At 36.2% G+C, this 19,263-nt stretch overlaps 1 protein-coding gene across 3 annotated transcripts in view; it reads left to right on the top strand.

Annotated features, from left to right (window-relative positions):
• The window catches only part of PPP1R13B (protein phosphatase 1 regulatory subunit 13B), a 73,806-nt gene that overhangs the window by 52,387 nt on the left and 2,156 nt on the right, over window positions 1-19,263 (top strand). For 2 of the 3 annotated variants that reach the window (XM_050897383.1, XM_050897385.1), the window contains 12 exons: window positions 2,114-2,215; window positions 3,257-3,431; window positions 3,829-4,025; window positions 5,824-5,988; window positions 6,844-7,024; window positions 12,170-12,339; window positions 13,212-13,713; window positions 14,271-15,037; window positions 16,627-16,764; window positions 16,845-16,978; window positions 17,720-17,886; window positions 18,785-18,984. In XM_050897383.1, the coding sequence (XP_050753340.1) occupies window positions 2,114-2,215; window positions 3,257-3,431; window positions 3,829-4,025; window positions 5,824-5,988; window positions 6,844-7,024; window positions 12,170-12,339; window positions 13,212-13,713; window positions 14,271-15,037; window positions 16,627-16,764; window positions 16,845-16,978; window positions 17,720-17,886; window positions 18,785-18,984 (2,898 nt within the window). The remainder of the gene's footprint in view (window positions 1-2,113; window positions 2,216-3,256; window positions 3,432-3,828; window positions 4,026-5,823; window positions 5,989-6,843; window positions 7,025-12,169; window positions 12,340-13,211; window positions 13,714-14,270; window positions 15,038-16,626; window positions 16,765-16,844; window positions 16,979-17,719; window positions 17,887-18,784; window positions 18,985-19,263) is intronic. The other variant, XM_050897384.1, reaches the window with a different exon arrangement.

The following is a 19,263-nucleotide window of genomic DNA, read 5'->3' as shown; positions in this document are numbered from 1 at the left end:
TACTTCTCTGCTGTAAATAGTTTTCATTATTGTTGACTAGTAAGAGGAGTTTCAGTTGTAGTATCCAGTAAGAAGTATAATTCCGCTCCATAATTTGTTCACTACGAAATGTTCAAAGAGGGACAATAACTTTCTCTAAAAATTTTAGTTTGACGTGTCTATATCATGCGTCTAAGATGCAGCAGCTTTAAAAGTTAGTGTTCCAAATCTGGCTCATTTTAGTGACTGACCTTGGGGTGCATATCTTACCTGAATATTGTATGCAGAAACATGAAATATTAATTGGAGTTCAAGTAGCAAAAAAAAGGGAGAAATTGGTTATTTTAAAACAAATATTATTTTCCTTTCCTGACTGAAGCTTAAAGAAACAGTTCTGTATTATGCATTGGTTGGAGAACTGATACTTAAGTAGGAATTTGATGTAGGAATATGAAACAGGCCATTCAAAGTGGCTGAGATACTTCGGTATCAACAAGATGTTAGAGGAGAATTTTACTTTTCTTAGAGTGAAGTACAAATATTGCAGGGGACATGTCGGACGAGATCACTACAGGACTGCACTGGAAGTCAGTAGGGTGGGCCCAGAAAAGCAGAGCAGCTAAATCAGCTTTCCTCTGGGATCAGGTTTGATCAGATCCACAATCTGATGCTTGATTGATTGCGGTGGGGAGGTGTTTGGGGTTTGGGGTTTTTTTTTTCTTTTTTTTTGTACGTAAAACATTTAGACCTCATTTCATTTTGTAAACATTCATTTGAAACAGAGTTTTATTTATCAATATATCCAAAACATTTAATTCTCTTTTCTTTTTCAACAGTGTTGACTATATTAGGGATAGGAGGTGATGTAATTTTAATTTGGTTTACTAATAGTGTAGTCATGTAGTTTGGTGAAAATACTACATTGTTTATTGAATTATTACAATGCAGTCATCCAGCTTTTACATTGATCCAATAAATTGACTGAATTACGTGTAAATACTTTGAAACAGATGTTGGGCTATTCTGAACTTTCCAGCCTTCCAGCATAATTTTTCAAAGGCTGGTATTTTCTTTCTGTGCAAATTCTAAAGTTGTGGTTAAATCATGCAATTCTAAGGTTGTGGCTTTTGGTTTTCTGAGTAGCAAAGCAGGTATTTGGCAAGTGTCAGCTTCTGGAATTTGTCTTGTTACACTGCAGTCTTTTTTTTCTTGTGATTGAATAGTAAAAAATATGGTTGAATTGAAGTAATTTAATATATAGATTTAAATTATATTTGTTGATAGAACTATGAATATACTGAAACAATGCATTCATTTTTAAAAACACATAATATTTGGTCTTACACATTGTCACAGCATTATATAAATTTTAAATAATTTTCAGTAATTGCCTCTCTACCCCAATTTTGTAAATTATTTGTTAGTTTTGAAATGCAAAAGGAGGGATAAAGCCACACTAATAACTTGTCTTTTCATTCAAAGTTCGCTCAGTAATAGCCACTTACTTATCCAAAGGGGATCAGCTTCACTTTGCTTCACTTTGTACAGACTGTTTTTCACAGATTCTTACCTTAAATGCTCCAATCTGCCAGGAAATTTCACCATCTTTGGATGTGAGCTTAGTGACAGCCTTTACCTAAGGGTTCTCATGTAGTCTTGTCCTGCACTAGGTAAATAATGCTAACCACCAGTTAAAGCTGCCAAGGCAGTTAAACTGAACATGTTAGGAAAGGAAAGAAGCTTCAGATTCCAATTACTGCTTAAAATACATGCTTGCATTTGTGTTATCAGATGTGCCATACCAGTACTGTGTACCAATTGTACAGAACATCTTAACAGAGCAGTGTTAAACGTAGTATACGGGGTTTTTTCTCTCGTTTGTTTTGTCTCTTAGTGTTTTCTTCTTTCATCTGCTTTTCCACTTTTTGCTTTTTCTGTCCCTGGTATGTGCATGGTCTGTGTCCTTTCTTTCTGCTCTGAGGTTCCTTACTCTTTCATAAGTGTCCATCGTTATTCTTCCTCTGAGGACTGGGGAGGAGGCTTTAGCCTTCCTCTGAGGAGTGAGGATTTAGCTTCTGTCATCAGAACACTTAATATACATCAACACGTTAATGTAACATTTTGTGTTCTGCAGGTTGGGAATCCACGTGTTGAGCTCACTCTTTCTGAACTTCAAGATATGGCTGCCCGACAACAGCAGCAGATTGAAAATCAACAGCAAATGTTGGTTGCTAAGGTAATACTTATATACAGATCATAATAAATACAAATTTCCTTCAGCATATGCAAGCATAAGTTTCATGGATACAGAAAAACACACTAATTCATCCTAGATAAGCTCAAGAAAGAGCTTGAGAAATCCATTGTTTTACCAAGTTAATCTTAACCTAGGAAATATACAACATTTCAGTGTAAATGATACTATAACAACCTATGTCAAGCCAAGTCATGTGGCTTTGTAAAAATGTTGATAGGTTTTATTTGTCTCTTTTGTGAGGCCCACTTCATGATCTGTGATAGACCAGGCTTGGCTATGCTCATCTTTAGTAGCTCATTCACTCCAGTATAGTAGTAGTGGTGTGAGATGAGAATATGCCCACTTCATATGTATTCATTTATTACATTTCCAAAGTCTCTGGGATGTAAGAATCTCAGTATGTTTTCAGACTGGGGAGTAGGTTTAATGTTTTTGACATTGTTGTAGGTGTTATAATATACAGTATGCACTGGATGCTTGGAGTACCTAGGAATCAACCTATCAATTCTGTTGTTCTTTCTTGGTGGAAGTAATATAGAAAAAGAAACATTTTCTTTGTGTGCCCAGCAGAAGGACTGTTATTTAGAACTGGAACATTACCTTAAAGTAGGTCAGCTTGTTTAAAATGGTCTGTTGGACATACTTTGTCTTCTTTGGGAAGCTGGATAACAGCGTTGGAAGTTCATTTTGCAACAGCAGGGAAAGTGTTAATAGCATCAGAAAACAAATGCCAGAGGAAGCTTCACAGATGTGTTTGAGTGTTCAGGCTAGGGTTGTATTTGCACATATATGTAAATTTGATATTTGGTCTAAAAAATCTTCAATCTCTGCTCTAAAACAGATGTGTTAATGTTAAGAGTTTTTCTAGGAGGACTGATACATATTTTAACTAGATACAACTTTTTCTGATTTCTGGAAATATAAAACCCCACTGATCATAGTGATGGGTTTTTCTAAGTTACCCATTTATTTAAAAAAAAAGTTAACAGGTACCTCTTGTCTAAAACCTCATTTTGTCAGGAACAACGTTTGCGTTATCTGAAGCAGCAAGAACGTCGTCAGCAGCAGTCTGTTTCTGAGAGTGAAAAGCTTCAAAAACTTAAAGAACGTGTTGAAACCCAGGAGACAAAGCTGAAAAAAATCCGTGCCATGAGAGGACAAGTGGACTACAGCAAGATCATGAATGGCAATCTGTGTATGTGGAACTTTTAAGTAGTTTATTTAATTTGATTTACTATTCACTGCATGACTAGCAAATAAGGCTATATTGCTAGTCAATATAGCATTGAAGCAGGATTTCAGATAAAATGTTTTTTGTCTTACAGAGTGTGCTGTGTTTTATGAAATTTGTATATGACGTAACTTTTTGTTTGTTTTGTATAGTCAGGCATAAAGTCGGAATAAGTCTGTTCTCTAACTGTTAGGAAATATTATGACTGTTAGCAAATTCCCAACACAAATATTTTATATGTGCATGCATATACTAGATTTAAAATTAGTGTGTTGCATTTATCAATATCTGTAGAATTAAAAAATTAACAACTTCTGCTTTACTTAATTGTTTTTTGTTATTTTTATCTTGTTAATTTTAGCAACTGAAATTGAGCATATAAGTGCCATGTTCCAGGAAAAGCAGCAGGAGCTACAGGCTGCAGTGTTAAAAGTGGATCAACTTACTCAGCAACTGGAGGATTTAAGGAAAGGGAAACTGAATGGGTTTCAGTCTTACAACGGACAAATGACGGGACCTGCAGCAGTAGAATTAAAAAAGTTGTATCAAGAGCTACAGGTAAGTAATGGAGAGATGCTATTTGGATGATAGCTGTAGATTTTAAAAAGTTGTATTACTGCTCTTATGGGTGGCCATTTGGTCCTGTGACATCTCATAAAACTGGTGTGTTGGAATGCTGTTAACGTGTGAGGTTGTAGTTAGCATATAACCCTCTTTAAAACAGAATTTCATTAGCTTTAAAAACTGTTTTTGTTATTGCTCATACACATAATGATACAAAGTGTGCAAGTGTTCTGAAGGGCATTTCTCAGCCCCTAATGCTGAAATACTGCATGTTGAAATAATCTAGTATTTGTTTTAATCTCTCTTAAAAACAAAAATTTAAAAGTTCATTTCAGCACTTTTCTATTTTGCAAAGAACTGGGTGTAGCAAGCTCATTTAGATGTCATCTTAACTTGGAGACATGACTGGACAGTGAATAAAAGTAAATTTAAAATCTATTGTGAAAATATAGCTATAATGTCTGGTGTAAATAAAATACATAAGAATTAAATAACACATTTTAACAGAATCATCAAAAATATAAGCTGCACTGTATTCACTGCACTGTACAGTGCACTATAGCTGCAGTATATTCACACAGTATTCCCTGTATCACTATCATATATCTTCCTCCAAGAAGATTGTTACATCTGAAGTGTAGTTCTCATATAAGTAATTAAATACTCCATTTACATTGAAATTTTGTCCCGTTTTTATGTTTGAAAGTTATGGAATACTTAATTGTGTGCCCATGTATCATGACGTAAGGGCTTTTTTTATTTACTCATGTACTTTATTGTGATCAAGGCAAGAGCTCTAATATATATTTAATATTTCAAAATTAGTCTCGCTCATTTTTTTACATGAGCAAATACAACATACAAATTAATCCATCACATTTTTTCATGAATTATGAGTAAGGGTTCTTTTTCCCTCTTTTTCCCCTTTCCCCATTTATACAAGGCATATCTGCCTTTCAAGTATTTCTAAGGGCAAAGATGCTCAACAGATTAAGATTTCTCTCTTGTGCTTCACGATGATCCCATACATGTCTATCAAGACTTAAATTTGCCTCAGGTTTTTTTTTTCATGTAACATTACCGTGAAAATTGGAACACTGAGACAATACTGTAAGAGTTATTGAAGGTATGAAAAAATGCCAATGGGAAGGCAAGCGAAATAATTATAAAGACTGTCATGGTTGATTTAAACCATAAAGGTAATCCATCCCCTAATCTACTGGAAACCTGCAGTGAAGGTTTCAGTTTAATCCCCGTATAAAGAGGACAATCTGTGCTCAGTCCCTGCACTAGCAGTTCAGTTAACCTCCCATCCAGACATCAAGAAGTTTCATGTGGAACTGGAAACAGTATCAATAGCATAATTTCTGTTACAAGTTGTATATCACTTAGTTTTCATGATAGTCAAACTGTCTTGGTTAAACATAACTTTTAAGAAACATTTTCTATGACATAATTTTTCACAGTGGAATTCAGTTCTGAAATGTCTTTATGCCTAATACTTCAATCCATTTGCTATAAACGGGATGCAGTCTACATGTATTTAATAGGTATCCACTAGTTTAGTAGGACATTCTTTCGCTGTTTTCTTTTAAGCGTTGTTTGTGGTTGCAAATGCTAATTTGACAGGCTGTGTGGAAGCATAACATTAGAGACGTCAGAACAAGTTGCTGATCCAAGTTGCTTTGGTTTTTTTAACACTGTATTAAAAACCAACTTGACAACAGACAGAATGAAGTAACTGTCCTAACAAGTGCTGTTTTTTCATTTTGTTTTGGTGGTTTTTTTTAAGATTCGTAACAGGCTTAACCAGGAGCAGAACTCCAAGCTTCAGCAGCAGAAAGAACTCTTAAACAAACGCAATATGGAGGTGGCTATGATGGACAAGCGAATCAATGAGCTGCGTGAACGACTATACAAGAAAAAAGTTGAGGCACGTCAAAAAGAAAACATTCCTGTAAGATAAACTGTTAAAAGGGCCACACTTTAGTTTATCAAGAGCCTATAAAAACTACATAGAATCTCACTTTTTCCCAGCTGAGTAATACAATTACATCTAAAGAACCTATTTTAAAAGTAGCAGGCTTCTTAAAACATTCTAAGGTTTTCCATAGATATCAGAAAACTGTTAGACAGAATGTGTTTCCTCTTATTTTTCTTTATGGCACAGACCATACTATATTAAAAATTATAGTAGTTTATATTTCCAGGAAGGAAAGTTTCAAAGCATGAAAGCATAAAATGTTTGGTTTTTATAAAATACTGATCTTCCAATATGGAAAATTGATAAAAATATAAATGGTCTGATAAATTTAGTCTTCATAGTTGTCTGGAACTTTGAAAAGAAATCAGTTGCACAGTAGACCATTTATCTAAGGACTAGAGAGATCAATTCTGGATTTCCATATTTATTCCTAGCTGGAGGTATTGCTTTAAAAAAAAAAAAAACAAACCATACATATTTGATCATTTAAGAACTCATTTTAGTCCATTTGCCTAAAAAAGGCACAATGAAAGAGACCTTACACAGTGAAAGGTTTCTACAAGAAATATATGTGCTGTGGCTGAGAAATGTAATTTTTGAGGTTTTGATTTTAGGGAATAAAATTTGTACTTTCTACCTTTTTTTTTTTTTTTTGGTAGAAGCATAGAGTACGGTAACTTAATTATTAAGGTGTCTTAGCTACAGTGCATGGTTCTAGATAATTAAATTTAGACCTCCTGTTCGTGAACAAATGCCTAGCTTAAACGGAAGTTCATGTTTCAATTTGTCTGATTTTTTTTTTTTTTTTTTTTTTTTTTTTTTTTTTAGTTGAATCGTATTAATGGAACTTCGTCACCTCAGTCATCCTTGAGTGCTTCAGGGAGGGTGGCAGCAGTAGGACCTTACATCCAAGTTCCAAGTGCTGGCACTTTCGCTGTACCAGTAGATCCAGTTAAACCACAGTCTCTCACCATTGCTTCTAGCTCAACACATGGAAGATCAAAATCTGGTAAGCACTTAAGTGTGGTGTTTATTAATACACATGGTTTAGAAAGGAGTAATAAAGAAAAGGAGTAATCTTAGGAGACCCAGTGTTGGCATAATCTCTGTAGTGGAAGAGGCAAGTTTTAGATGTCTTGATACTGTTCTGTGAATTGGATGTTAGTCATTTGATGAGGTGTGTTTGCCTCTTTCCATGAATTTTTCTTAGGAGACTGAGTGTTTTCTTTGAAATTTTACTAGCTGGTACACTGCTAAAAGGAGCACATGTTCCTTCACAGATTCTATGGTCTGTCTTTGAAAGCTTTTCAAATAGTTTGTGTGTTTGAATATAATAATGAAATCAACTTTGTGGCAAACTATGTTATAAACAACTATTTACAGTATGTTGCTTTTTGTCAAGTAAAACAAAGCTAGTGAACAAGTAAAAATAATATTACTTCTCAGAAGGAGACTAAATAGGAAAATACAATAAAACTATGGGAAGTTTTTGCTCCAACTGAGATATGAGAATTTGTGGTGCTTGAAGCATTTCTGAAAAGGAATAACTTCAGCATTGATGCTGTTTACTTGTTTCTGCTTACATTAGTGAAGGACCTGCCCCTCCAGAGTACTCTGCAGAACTTGATGTCCAAAATTGGCTCCCATGTCTCCCCTAATCAATAATTCCATCTACATTATAAAATAGAATTATTATTAATTTTTTTAATTTACATTGGAGATTGAAGGAAGCAGGTCGTGACATTTGTGCCGTAAGTTCTTATTCTGGCAAAGCTCACCTCTCTGCTCTTAAGAAAGAGTTAGCTAGGAAAACGCGCATAATACAAATAAAAATGCATGATCCCTTGGGTCTAACCACAGGACTTAGTTTACCTGGTCTCCTAGGAGAGATCTAAAAATGAGATAAGCAATGACCACTTGAGCAAAGCGTCTGCAATATTCACATATGTTCCAGTACTTAAAACTGAATACTCCAGCAAAGCTTGCAGCATGCTTCCAAATGGGGAGGAAGAGATGGAGGGAAGACAGTCTGAACCTCTCTGTAGGAAAGAACGACAGAAATGCCTCCCCCAAAATCCCAAAGTCAGGAAGTGAAACTATCCAAACAGACCTTAAAAAAAACCCCAGTCTCTTCCATTGATATTAGTGATTTAACAATACCTTTAGTTTAATTCAAGGACTGTACAAACCCCATCACTGTGGTTTTATGGAAAAGTCTTAAGAATATGGAATGACTTAATTGCAGGGTGAAGTCACAGATTTGCAACAGTTTTGTTTTCAGACATGTGGATTCCTCTTCCACATACGGGAAAGGACAGCTCATAACTTTTAAGTTCACCAACCAAAAATAATTCACTATTTTGTAAATATCAACCTCAGAAGATATACATACCCACTTCTAGACCTACCTCAGGAGGTTACAAGATCTCTGCATGATAACTTCTAGATTTTATAAAAATAATTATTCTACCTTAGGACTGACTTTGTGTTTATTACTCTGAATGTACTTGAATAAAGTCCTATAAGATAGATTTATGTAAGGAGAAGCTTATATGCTCCCAGAAAGAAAAGAAATTCAGAATTTTTTTTCAACTGTCATGCTTTTATTTCTCATTATGTGAGTGTTCCTGTTCTAATTTCTCCATTGTCATTGTTATAATTTTTCCACCACTTTTTTTTTTTTTTTTTTCTTTTTCTGTGTAACTGGATCTGCCTTGGTGTGTCCGGTAGAGACAGACTGTGGGTGTGTGAAAAAATCTCCAGACACCTGGAAGGTTTCTGATTTAGACATAATAGTGGATCCTATTCTGTCACCTCCCACTTCTCTTCAGTCTGCTGTTCACAATGTCATCCGCCTGGCACCTACTCTCTTTGACACCCAGCACTGTGAGTCCGTAGAAGATCTCTGGCTAGCTAAGAACTCAGTTTTTAATATGGTCATCTGAGCTCTTGCATACAGATGCGTATTAAACAGCATCTTTAGAACTTGTGTTGTGGTCTGGCATGCAGAAGATGCTGTTGAAATGTAAAATTGTTGAGAAGTTGCTTTTCATCTTTGAAGGAAACAGATTTGCAGCAAATTAATCCCTGGAGTACTGGAGTAGTATACTAAAGATGAGTTTTCTTCATTGAAAAACGTTGAAATTTTCTAATTGTTATTAGAAAATTCATGGTAATCACCAAAGCATGTTTTAGCATATCTCAGATTAGATAGATGTATTACATACAGGTTTAGCATGGGAAACTTTGAGTTTCCATGTTGTACTGGCCCCAGAGTTGGGATAAAAGCTTACTCTGTCCAAGTCAGTAGCAAGAATCTTGCTGACTTCCATTGGACAAAAATGTTATACCCGGTTTGCACTTCAGTTGCTATAGTAAGTATCCTGGCTCCAGACCTACAAAAATTTTTAGGTAAAATCAGAGAATATGCACAAAACCTTTTATATCTGCATGTCACTGTCTTATTTATGTAAATACAAAATCGACGGGTGGGTGTTGAAATACACTGGACGTTAGGTAGTCTTACAAGCGGCAGACAAGAGGGTACATTTGGAGGAGAAAATGAAGCCAGTTGGCTGAAATGGCTATGGGGTGGCTGAGAGCAGGAGCTAGTGAGGGCTTGTCAGAAGGGTGTTGCCATCAGATGGGCAAGAGTGTCTGGGACCTGTTCAGTCCAACCAAAGATAGCAGAAGGTAGATGCTGTTTGGCTGCCTCCTCTTAGCACCTATCGCGCAGGCTCTGGTGCCATACACTGCAGCTGCCGATTGCAACAGCAGCTTAGTTAAGTGCATGAGATTGAGCTTGGGTTGTGGGCGTACGTGAGAGGTGCACTTGTAAAAAATGCATGGTAGCTGGCAAGTCTGCCAGATTGTAATATGAAGGACATGAAGGTGGGAACAATTACATTCTGATGTTTACTTAAGTAGAATGAAACAGAGAAGTTAGAGGAGAGTTTGAATTTACTTCCAGTCTGTTATCTCAGAATCTGGGGATGAACGTGCTAATATTTTGAATTCGAAGGATTACAAAAACTTTTTGTATAACTGTCTTTCTGATAGAAGAGTGTGGGCTTGTATTTGCAGATAAGATAATTAAATTCTTCGAGATTTTTGCTGTTGTTTCTGTAAGTGCTTTCTTAATAGCTAAACTTATGGCAAAGATGCTTTCATGTTTAGCGTGAATCAGTTATAACACCTTTTACTTATCTTCAAAACAAAAGTTTTACTGAACCATAACCTTACTGGAGTTATGGAACATCCTGTGTATTTTGTACAGTAAACGTTAATTCAGTGCATACTTGGAAAATTTGCCATTATTTAGGGTCAAAGTGTTTAGACAGTCATCTCTCTTGGTCTTGTTCTTGATAACCAGATGATTAAAAACAAACAGAAAACCCAACATGTCCAGTTCTTGGATGTTGCCAGTACTAAAGCCAGGCCTAATTACTTCCTGGCAGTTTGCAAGTGTGAAAAGTGATTTCTGGACTATGTACTATATTCTTCGTGTAAAAAATACGCAGGTGTTAACCCTACTTAAATGACCAACCACAAAAATACTCTTGCTCCAAAGTAATTATCTCTCAGAATTCAAACACAGTTGATCTGAAAGGTTAATACAATATAGTGTGTGTAATATTAAGGAATGGTCTGCACATATAATTAAAAAATAATTAGTATGGTAGCTTAAATGCAGAGGTATAACTTTTTTTTTTTTTCCCCCTCACTTAAAAGTGATACGATTTTAACAAGCCTATAAATAGGTTTATGAGCTAATAGAGTGAATATAGTGAAAACACTGGGTGGTAATTGTCAAGAAATCTTCAGGTTGTCATTTCCATGGCGGGGAAGAAAAGGGTTACTCAATAAAGAGGATAAGGCTTATGGATAGAAAGTAGAGTGGTGATGTTAAAGTCACTGTAATTGGAATGTTCCTATGCAGCTTATTCTTAGACTATCCGTTATACTAGACAGAGGACGGCAAAGAATTCTAGAAATAGCCTTGCTGATTCTGTTTTCTAGGGGCTTAAAACTGAAATGAAATGGGAAACTTTGCCATTAAATACCTGATTTTAATTTGATGTTATCTTACTATGAGGTCCAGAAATCTCAGTAAATCTACATACACACACAAACCCCTGTCCATTTTAGTTGTTAGTTACACGTTACATGTCATGTTTCCTGAGCCTAAGTGCTCCACTAAGATAATTACAGGCAATAGGGAAGGAGAAATGATCTCTGATCTGCTTAGAGTAAGAGAAGCCTGAAGTTTAATCTTTTAAAAGCAAATCAAAGCCTGAGGCTCTAACCAGGGATCTATTTAGTTACTATAAAACAGATCTAATTATCAGGCTATTTAAACTCTCTTGCTTACTTAGAAAACAGAAACTAAATAGTCTCATGCAGTTAATAAAGTAACATATCAATGCATCGAGGACTTCATTAAGGATTTGTTGCCTCAGTTTATGTGCAGCTATGCATGATTTTTTGCATATGATGAAGATAAAAGCCCATGACTTGTATCTTGATGCTGTGAGTTGGAGTTGTCAGCTGACTTTATAAATTTCTTTAAAATTAAATCTCTGGGGCAATTCTAATCAGGTGAGAATGTTGAGGAAAAACAAAAGGTAAGTTAACCGCCACTTCCAGCAAAGGAATGTATGCTTTTGTTCCACCCCATTGTTGAAAGGAGTTTTTACATCCTGTTATGAGTGAATGAATCTAGTAACCATAGTTTAAATTTGCAATAACTCCACTCAGAGCTTACATGGACTTAACATTTAGTGTAATTTGACAGTGTCTCTGGGTAGTACCAAAAGAAATACGTTGATGAAGTGTTTGTATAAGGATTTTGTTCTGAACTTGTTTGCCTTCTAATAGCAGAATATGCAACACTCAAACCAAAATTTTAACCATCTTTTTTCTATAAAAATTTTCAATACAATTTGAATGTCAAAGGGTAATGAACAGCATATTACATGCAGTGATTGGGCTTTCAGTATCAATTTCTGAATCAAACATTAATAGTGATTTATCTCATTTCTGGAATCAAATTAATCTTGTTGTAATCTAAGCTATTCCATTTCACATGTTGTTTTGCTTGTTTATAATGGTGGTGTGGATTAACTTAAATATAGTATTTTTGTCTGTTTTCAAGCTAATGATGGAAATTGGCCAATACTTAAACAGAGCTCAACCCCTGTGGTAAAACCCCCTCAGATCTCCAACACAGACTGGAAAGAATCAAGCATGGATACTGCTTTAAAACAAGGAACTATATCCAGCCAGCCTTTGCCAACTTCAGTATTAGGAAGTACTGATAAGCTGGTGGGTTTCATCTGTGATATATTTATAGATCTGTTTTGTTGAAATTATGAACCTTTGGCTTCCATAGCTGAACTCACTTCAGTTACATACACATTCAGTTTCTGTGCTGATGATTATTTAAAAAGTCATAAAGGAAATGACCTTTGTATTCCTCCTGTCCCTTTCTGTTCTTATCACATTACAATTTATATATTTTTTTTTTTTCCCCCCAACTTCAGTAGTTTGTATTCTTTCCTGTGCTTTTACATATCTGGTCTCCCCTTTTCTCTCCCCTTTGCTTCTCCTAATCATCTCCCCTACCTTCCTCTTTTTCTAATTCAAATCTTCGTTACATTTTTTTTCCTTGCTGTAGATAATCACTTTTTCAATGTGCTCTTTTTCTCACAAAAAATCTCACAAAAGAAGTCATTAAATCCATCCTTGAGTAAGTCCACTGGTGTTGTCTGTGCACTGTTGTTCTCATACTTTATGAATTCTTTAAGACTGTAATCTTTAAAGAATAAGGACCTTGTCTTTAAATAGTTTTGGTAAACTCTGTTATCACACTATATATTATCAAATACATTATCAACTAGATACTGAGATCCAGCACCTAGAACAAGTTATTCAGGCTTTGAAAGTATGCAAATAGTTTTGGACTCATATTAATGTATTATAGCTGAAGGTGCCTTTAAACAGTGGCCTCATTCTGACGAGGTCTTGTGATAAATTCAGGTAGAATCATATCTAGTGATTAAGGAACACAAATTGTTTATATTGATTCCTTTGCTGTCACACAAGATTATTGGTATGTTTTGTTGAATGAGGAATATTCTTGCTCACGAGTATTTTATTTAATTAAATGGTATATACTATTTATTGTTCTTACATAGGGTCTTGACCTGGGGAAGGTGCCACCAACAGTTCCTGGTGTAAGCAAGCAGTTGCCTCAAAACTATGGGACCTATCCAAGTCCAGTTCCCTTAGGAACAGGTTCTACAAATTCTCTAGAAAGAAGGAAGGATGGCAGTCTGCCCAGACCTGGCACCAGTATAACAAATCGGCAAAGACCTGTTCCACTTCCACCACCAAGCAATGTACATCAGCCCAGTTCTTCACAACAGATTCAACAGAGAATTTCTGTACCTCCCAGCCCTACGTATCAACCTTCCGGTCCCGCCTTGTTTCCAGGAGGAGATGGCAGGCCAGAACTCCCTTTAACTGTGGCAATCAGACCTTTTCTAGCTGATAAAGGATCAAGACCTCAGTCCCCCAGAAAAGGGCCACAGACAGTGAACTCCAGTTCCATCTACTCAATGTATCTTCAGCAAGCAACGCCACCAAAGAATTATCAACAAGCTGTATACAATACCTTAAATAAGTCGGTAAAAGCAGGTAGAATATATTTTGCTTTATTTTTTTCCTTTGGAATAGACTGTTAAGATCTATTATTGGGCTTTGTTTACTGTCCATATCGGTTTGAAAAACTTGTCTGAACCCGTGAGGAGAGGAAAGATATTCTTATGTATGCAGCATTGCAGAAAAATGATCCCATATATTTTTGGGGTGATAAATAAGTATACATTCAATTTCCTTTTATTTAAAACAAGATGCAATTAGAACAATACAGTCTGGATACCAATACTTTCAGAAACAAGTTGAAAAAACAGTGTCTAGAGAGAAGAGTTTTTCTCCTCTTACTGTTTCCTCATGAAAGAGGGAAAACATTCCAGGTGTTACTTGTAGCTTATAATTGTAAGAAGCATCACCATCACCAACAGGTGAGTATTTATTTCTCTTTTGATAGGTTCCAATATAATTAGTTTGATTTTTTTTCTTTCTGTATTAGTGTCAAACAAGTAGCAACAGAGACATATGCAGTTGATTTGCAAACATTTTATTATGTAATTTGAGAACAGTCCTTCACTGTTTTCCATCTTTCTTTTCTTCAGTTTATGGAAAACCTGTATTACAATCTGGTTCAACTTCTCCCTCACCCTTGCCGTTCCTTCATGGTTCTTTGCCTGCCCAGACTTCCTCACAGCCACAATCTCAGCCTCAGACTGAGGTGTCTGAAAAAGATCAAGAGCTGGAGAATGCTCCACCATCCAGTGAAAACAGCAATGTGGAAAACATTCCTCGTCCTCTCAGTCCTACTAAGCTCACACCTATTGTGCATTCACCCCTACGATATCAAAGTGATGCTGACCTTGAAGCTCTGAGAAGAAAACTGGCCAACGCTCCTAGGCCATTAAAGAAGCGTAGTTCTATCACTGAACCAGAAGGCCCAAGTGGACCAAATATACAAAAATTATTGTATCAGCGCTTTAATACTCTTGCTGGAGGTATAGAAAGTGCTCCTTTTTATCAGCCAAGCAATCCACAGGACTTCATAGGCATCTTAGCTGATGTTGATAATGGTAATGCTAGTACCAATGGCAATATTGAAGAACCTATTTCCGTGCAACCTACAGTTCCTCTTCCTGATGAGCCACCCCCTTCGTCAGATGCCAATGATAATGAATTACCTTCTCCTGCTACTGAGGAACTGATAAGCACTGAAACCACAAATCAAACATCTGAGACAACTGAAGATAACAACAACAATCCTGCTATAGTTCCTTCTACTGAACAGTCATCCAGTCCCACGCCTGAGGTCAGTTCTCCAGTAGAAGAAGAAGCTCCCTTGCCACCTGCTCTTCCTCCTCCACTTCCTCCAGTAAGTAACAAAGCAAAAAGACAATTTTGTGAACTATAGAACTAGCTGTGTGTTGAAGCATAACTGGAAGATGGTGAGCTTATGCTAAATGGTATGTTTGCACTTCAAGTTGCATGATACTAAAAGAAAAGAAAACCAGAGGGGCTCCAAGGAGAATTCTGATGGATTAGTTTCTTTAGTACTGTAGCTGTTTAATAAGGAAAATATGCATACAGGCAACAGGAGGTGGTGTATGTACTTTAGGTGGTAGAACTTTTTTGTGGATGGACTCTTGTAGAACTAATTCTGGAATCTGAGATGCTATTAAAAATATTTTTTTCATTTCCCCGGGCCTACAAAGGTAACTATTTGTATGAAACTAAGGGTAAGCTATGTCAGTGGGAAACTTTTTAATTTGCAAGCAAGCTGAAGTAACTGTTCTGGGAGAAGTCCACTCCTTTTCCCCTCTCAGCAGAGAGATGTGAGACCAGGGCTAATGCTAACAGCAACACAGCTGACTTGTTTTAGCAGAAATGTTTTTCTAATGGGCTTGTCGCATAATTTGAATTGCTTTCAAAGTCTCTCCTCCAGCTGCACCAAAATCTTTTAAATACTTGTCATTACCAAAATCTACAGCATATAGGGAGAAAACTACATTTTATTCTTAGTTGTTGATATGACTCACTTTAACATTGGTTTCAAAGAGTATCTCCACTTTTTCATTCACGTAGGGACCTTGCATTCCTCTGACAATTTGACTGCAGTGTGCACAGGGCCTTCTGTGCATTTTCCATGAGTACAAGTGAGCCAGGATACTTCTGGGAGAACGGAATATGCTAGCAACAGATATTACTCATACTGTGAGAGGTTTACCTTCCAAACTGAAATAGCCATGCTAAATAGGAGCATAAATGAAAACGGATCTTACAGTGCTAGAGACTAAAAGCATTCTATAAAAGCTGTAATTAATAATACGTTGGGTTTTTTTTTCTGGAAAGTGACAAGGACACGTGAATGATTCAGAATATTCTCAAAACACATTTAAATGTGTTTCAGATCTTGAGAGTGCTTCTTCTAATAACACCAGCTAGAATGTCACATAAAATAGCTTCATGTTCTGTACTTTTCTTTCCCACAGCAAAACTCATAACTTGTCCGTACTGACCTACAGCAGATACTTTTGCTAATTGAAGGCAAAGATTCCTCTGAGTAGAGACTGATACTCAAGCTTAATTGTGTCATGCTTTCTAGTCTAAGCAAAAGTTTTGACAGCGTCTCAGATAATCCACCAGAAACACATTCAGCTTATATTAGTTACAATTAAGATAGTGGTGCTCAAAAACCATTGACTTAAGTACTTCGTTCCTTGTACTCACTACCTTTAATTAGAAGCTTCTGAATTTTATTGGCATGCTTTTTCATTTTTTAACTGAATAAGACGTAGTAAGCTATCAAGCCTTTTATTTAGAGACTTCATAATAGAAACGTTTGCATAGTTCTAATTACCATTTAAGGAGGATGGCATTCTTAATCTAGTTAAACAGTAACTGAATCATTTGTAATACTTATGCAACCTGAAATAATGCCTTCCAACCTGCTTCTCTACTCAGACAAAACGTACCAACTTGAAGAAACCTAACTCAGAAAGAACAGGCCACGGTTTGAGAGTGAAGTTCAATCCGTTGGCCCTCCTCCTAGATGCTTCTTTGGAGGGAGAATTTGATCTTGTACAACGAATCATATATGAGGTGAGCTTCTAAACAATGGCAACCTCTTCAAATATTTAGAGAGAAAAAAAAAGTGCTGAACTATTTTATGTTTTTAATAGGTTGATGATCCCAGTAAACCAAATGATGAAGGAATTACACCTTTGCATAATGCAGTGTGTGCTGGTCACCACCACATTGTGAAGTTCCTGCTTGATTTTGGTGTAAATGTAAATGCAGCAGATAGTGATGGGTGGTAAGTGTCAAGATTTTAACTTAGCATCTGGGAGAAACACCATTTTGATGCACGTTCAAAATTTAGTCAAGACCTGTTTTGGGAACAATTTCCTTCCCCTTTACCCCTAGCACCTGAGCACTTTCTAATCTCTAGGTGGTGATGAACTCAAATGCAAGGTTATGCTGTGTTCAACTCATGTGCAAGCACACTTAAATCATAAAGTATACTACATTTGGAGTTTACTTAGTGGTATAGTTGCATTTCTTGTTCAGATGCTGAAATAATTAAACTGTACATAACAAATGTCGAAAGTTAATTTGTTTAAGTTTCATCTTTGTATAACCCACCACAGATTTTGGTGTTCTTGAAGAATCTAGCCTTACAGGTAGATATAGCACTTGAAACATTTGGAGGGGATGTGAAACCTTGCTGTGCTGATCTGTTTTGCCCTCGACTTTGTTTTACCTTTCAGATTTCCTCATATTGGAAAATACCATTTTATACCCAGCAGCTTTGTAAGCTATGAAAATCGATGTTTTTGCTAACACCTATTTTATAATGTTTGGCTTTACTGGAGTCAGATAAATCCTGGAATCTACTCCAGTTGCTTGACAGGTTTTGGACAATGCATACCTATACTATAATCATAAAGAACAATTTCCTTTAAAAATAGACAGGCTAAACTCTGTATTGCAAGACAAAATAGTTAGGATTCATGGAAGTTTATTTTTTCATGTGTACATTTTTGCTTTATTTCAGGACACCCTTGCATTGTGCTGCTTCTTGCAATAGTGTTCATCTCTGTAAACTACTGGTTGAATCTGGGGCAGCTATTTTTGCTTCAACTATAAGTGATATAGAAACTGCTGCAGACAAGTGTGAAGAGATGGAAGAAGGTTATATTCAGTGTTCCCAGTTCTTGTATGGTAAGCTGTGACACTACTTCACAAACTTTTTTAGCTTTTCTAAAATTCATCCCTTTTTGTCTCTCATCTGCATGAAACATCTGCTTAGGCCCCAGACTTCACAATACTGCCCATCATCTACCTGTTCTTTCAAAATGCTAAAACCAGAATAGTCTTTTCATTATTACGTTGCTCATAGTCCTTCTGTTCTTTGAGTTGCTTCACAGGCTCCTTCTAATGTTACAAAAGTTTAAAGTTTAATTTGGCTTAATTTCAAGGAAATGCTTCCGTGGGGAGGTTTTGACAGTGAGTTGTCAAGTATCTTGACAGAGATGCTCCAACTTCCAGATGCACAAATTTCTAGCAGGTCACATGAAGAAACATGTATACTTTATGAATAATTAACTTACAGAATGTATTTAGTTACTAAGATGTATTTTGCAAGAAAAGTACCTTGATGGAGCAGACAAATTTTTAATTTACATCAGAGGATATAAGCTTCATTAAGGCTCTATATACGTGACATTCTGCAGATTTTCAAAAGCTTCAAGTGTTACTGTATAAGGCCTTCTGTAGGAAGCAAGCCTGTGAGAAATACACAGCGGTTCTATAAAGCTGCTTTGCTTAAACATTTGTAAAACTATTTTCATCCTCATTTGAATAAAAGATTGTAAAGTTTCTATTGCATATATAACAGAGAAAAACCTCATGCTCTAAATTGGTTTAAAATATTCTGTAAAATTTGGTTTTATCATGCAGTTAAATTTCTGAAAGCATTTCATCATGGAAGTGCTGAAAATTGTTCATGAAATTTTATTAATGAGAGACTAATATTTGGGCCACGGTGTCCAACTAAAAATCTTGGAGGTAAAACAGGATATTTTACCATCTAGTGTGTTCTCGAATTTGTTGTTAACAGGAGTGCAGGAGAAGCTGGGAGTGATGAATAAAGGAGTGGTGTACGCTCTGTGGGATTACGAAGCCCAGAATAATGACGAGTTGTCATTCCACGAGGGCGATGCCATTACTATTCTAAGACGCAAGGATGACAATGAAACAGAGTGGTGGTGGGCCCGCCTCAATGACAAGGAAGGCTATGTGCCTAAAAATCTTCTTGGGGTAAGTTCTTTTTAAGTTACCTTCTCCCTTCTATTTTTTACTTCCTCCTGAAGTAGGAACACAAGATGGATCTTTGGTCAGAATCCCTCTTTGCGTCATCTGGATACACTCCTATGAAGTGGTGCAAAGCAGATTATCCTTATTCTCTCTGGCCTCTCTGTCATTATAAACAAAAAGGAGAGGCTATGCTTAGGAGATCAGTGCTGTTTTTTATTTGGCAGGTTAGTATATTTAACACAGTTTATGTTTTAATAAGGTTTTTTTCCCCCTTGGCTAAAA

Source organism: Gymnogyps californianus, chromosome 5 (genome assembly GCF_018139145.2).
Source record: "Gymnogyps californianus isolate 813 chromosome 5, ASM1813914v2, whole genome shotgun sequence".
NCBI classification, from domain to species: domain Eukaryota; kingdom Metazoa; phylum Chordata; class Aves; order Accipitriformes; family Cathartidae; genus Gymnogyps; species Gymnogyps californianus.
This window is presented reverse-complemented; position numbering and strand designations above follow the sequence as displayed.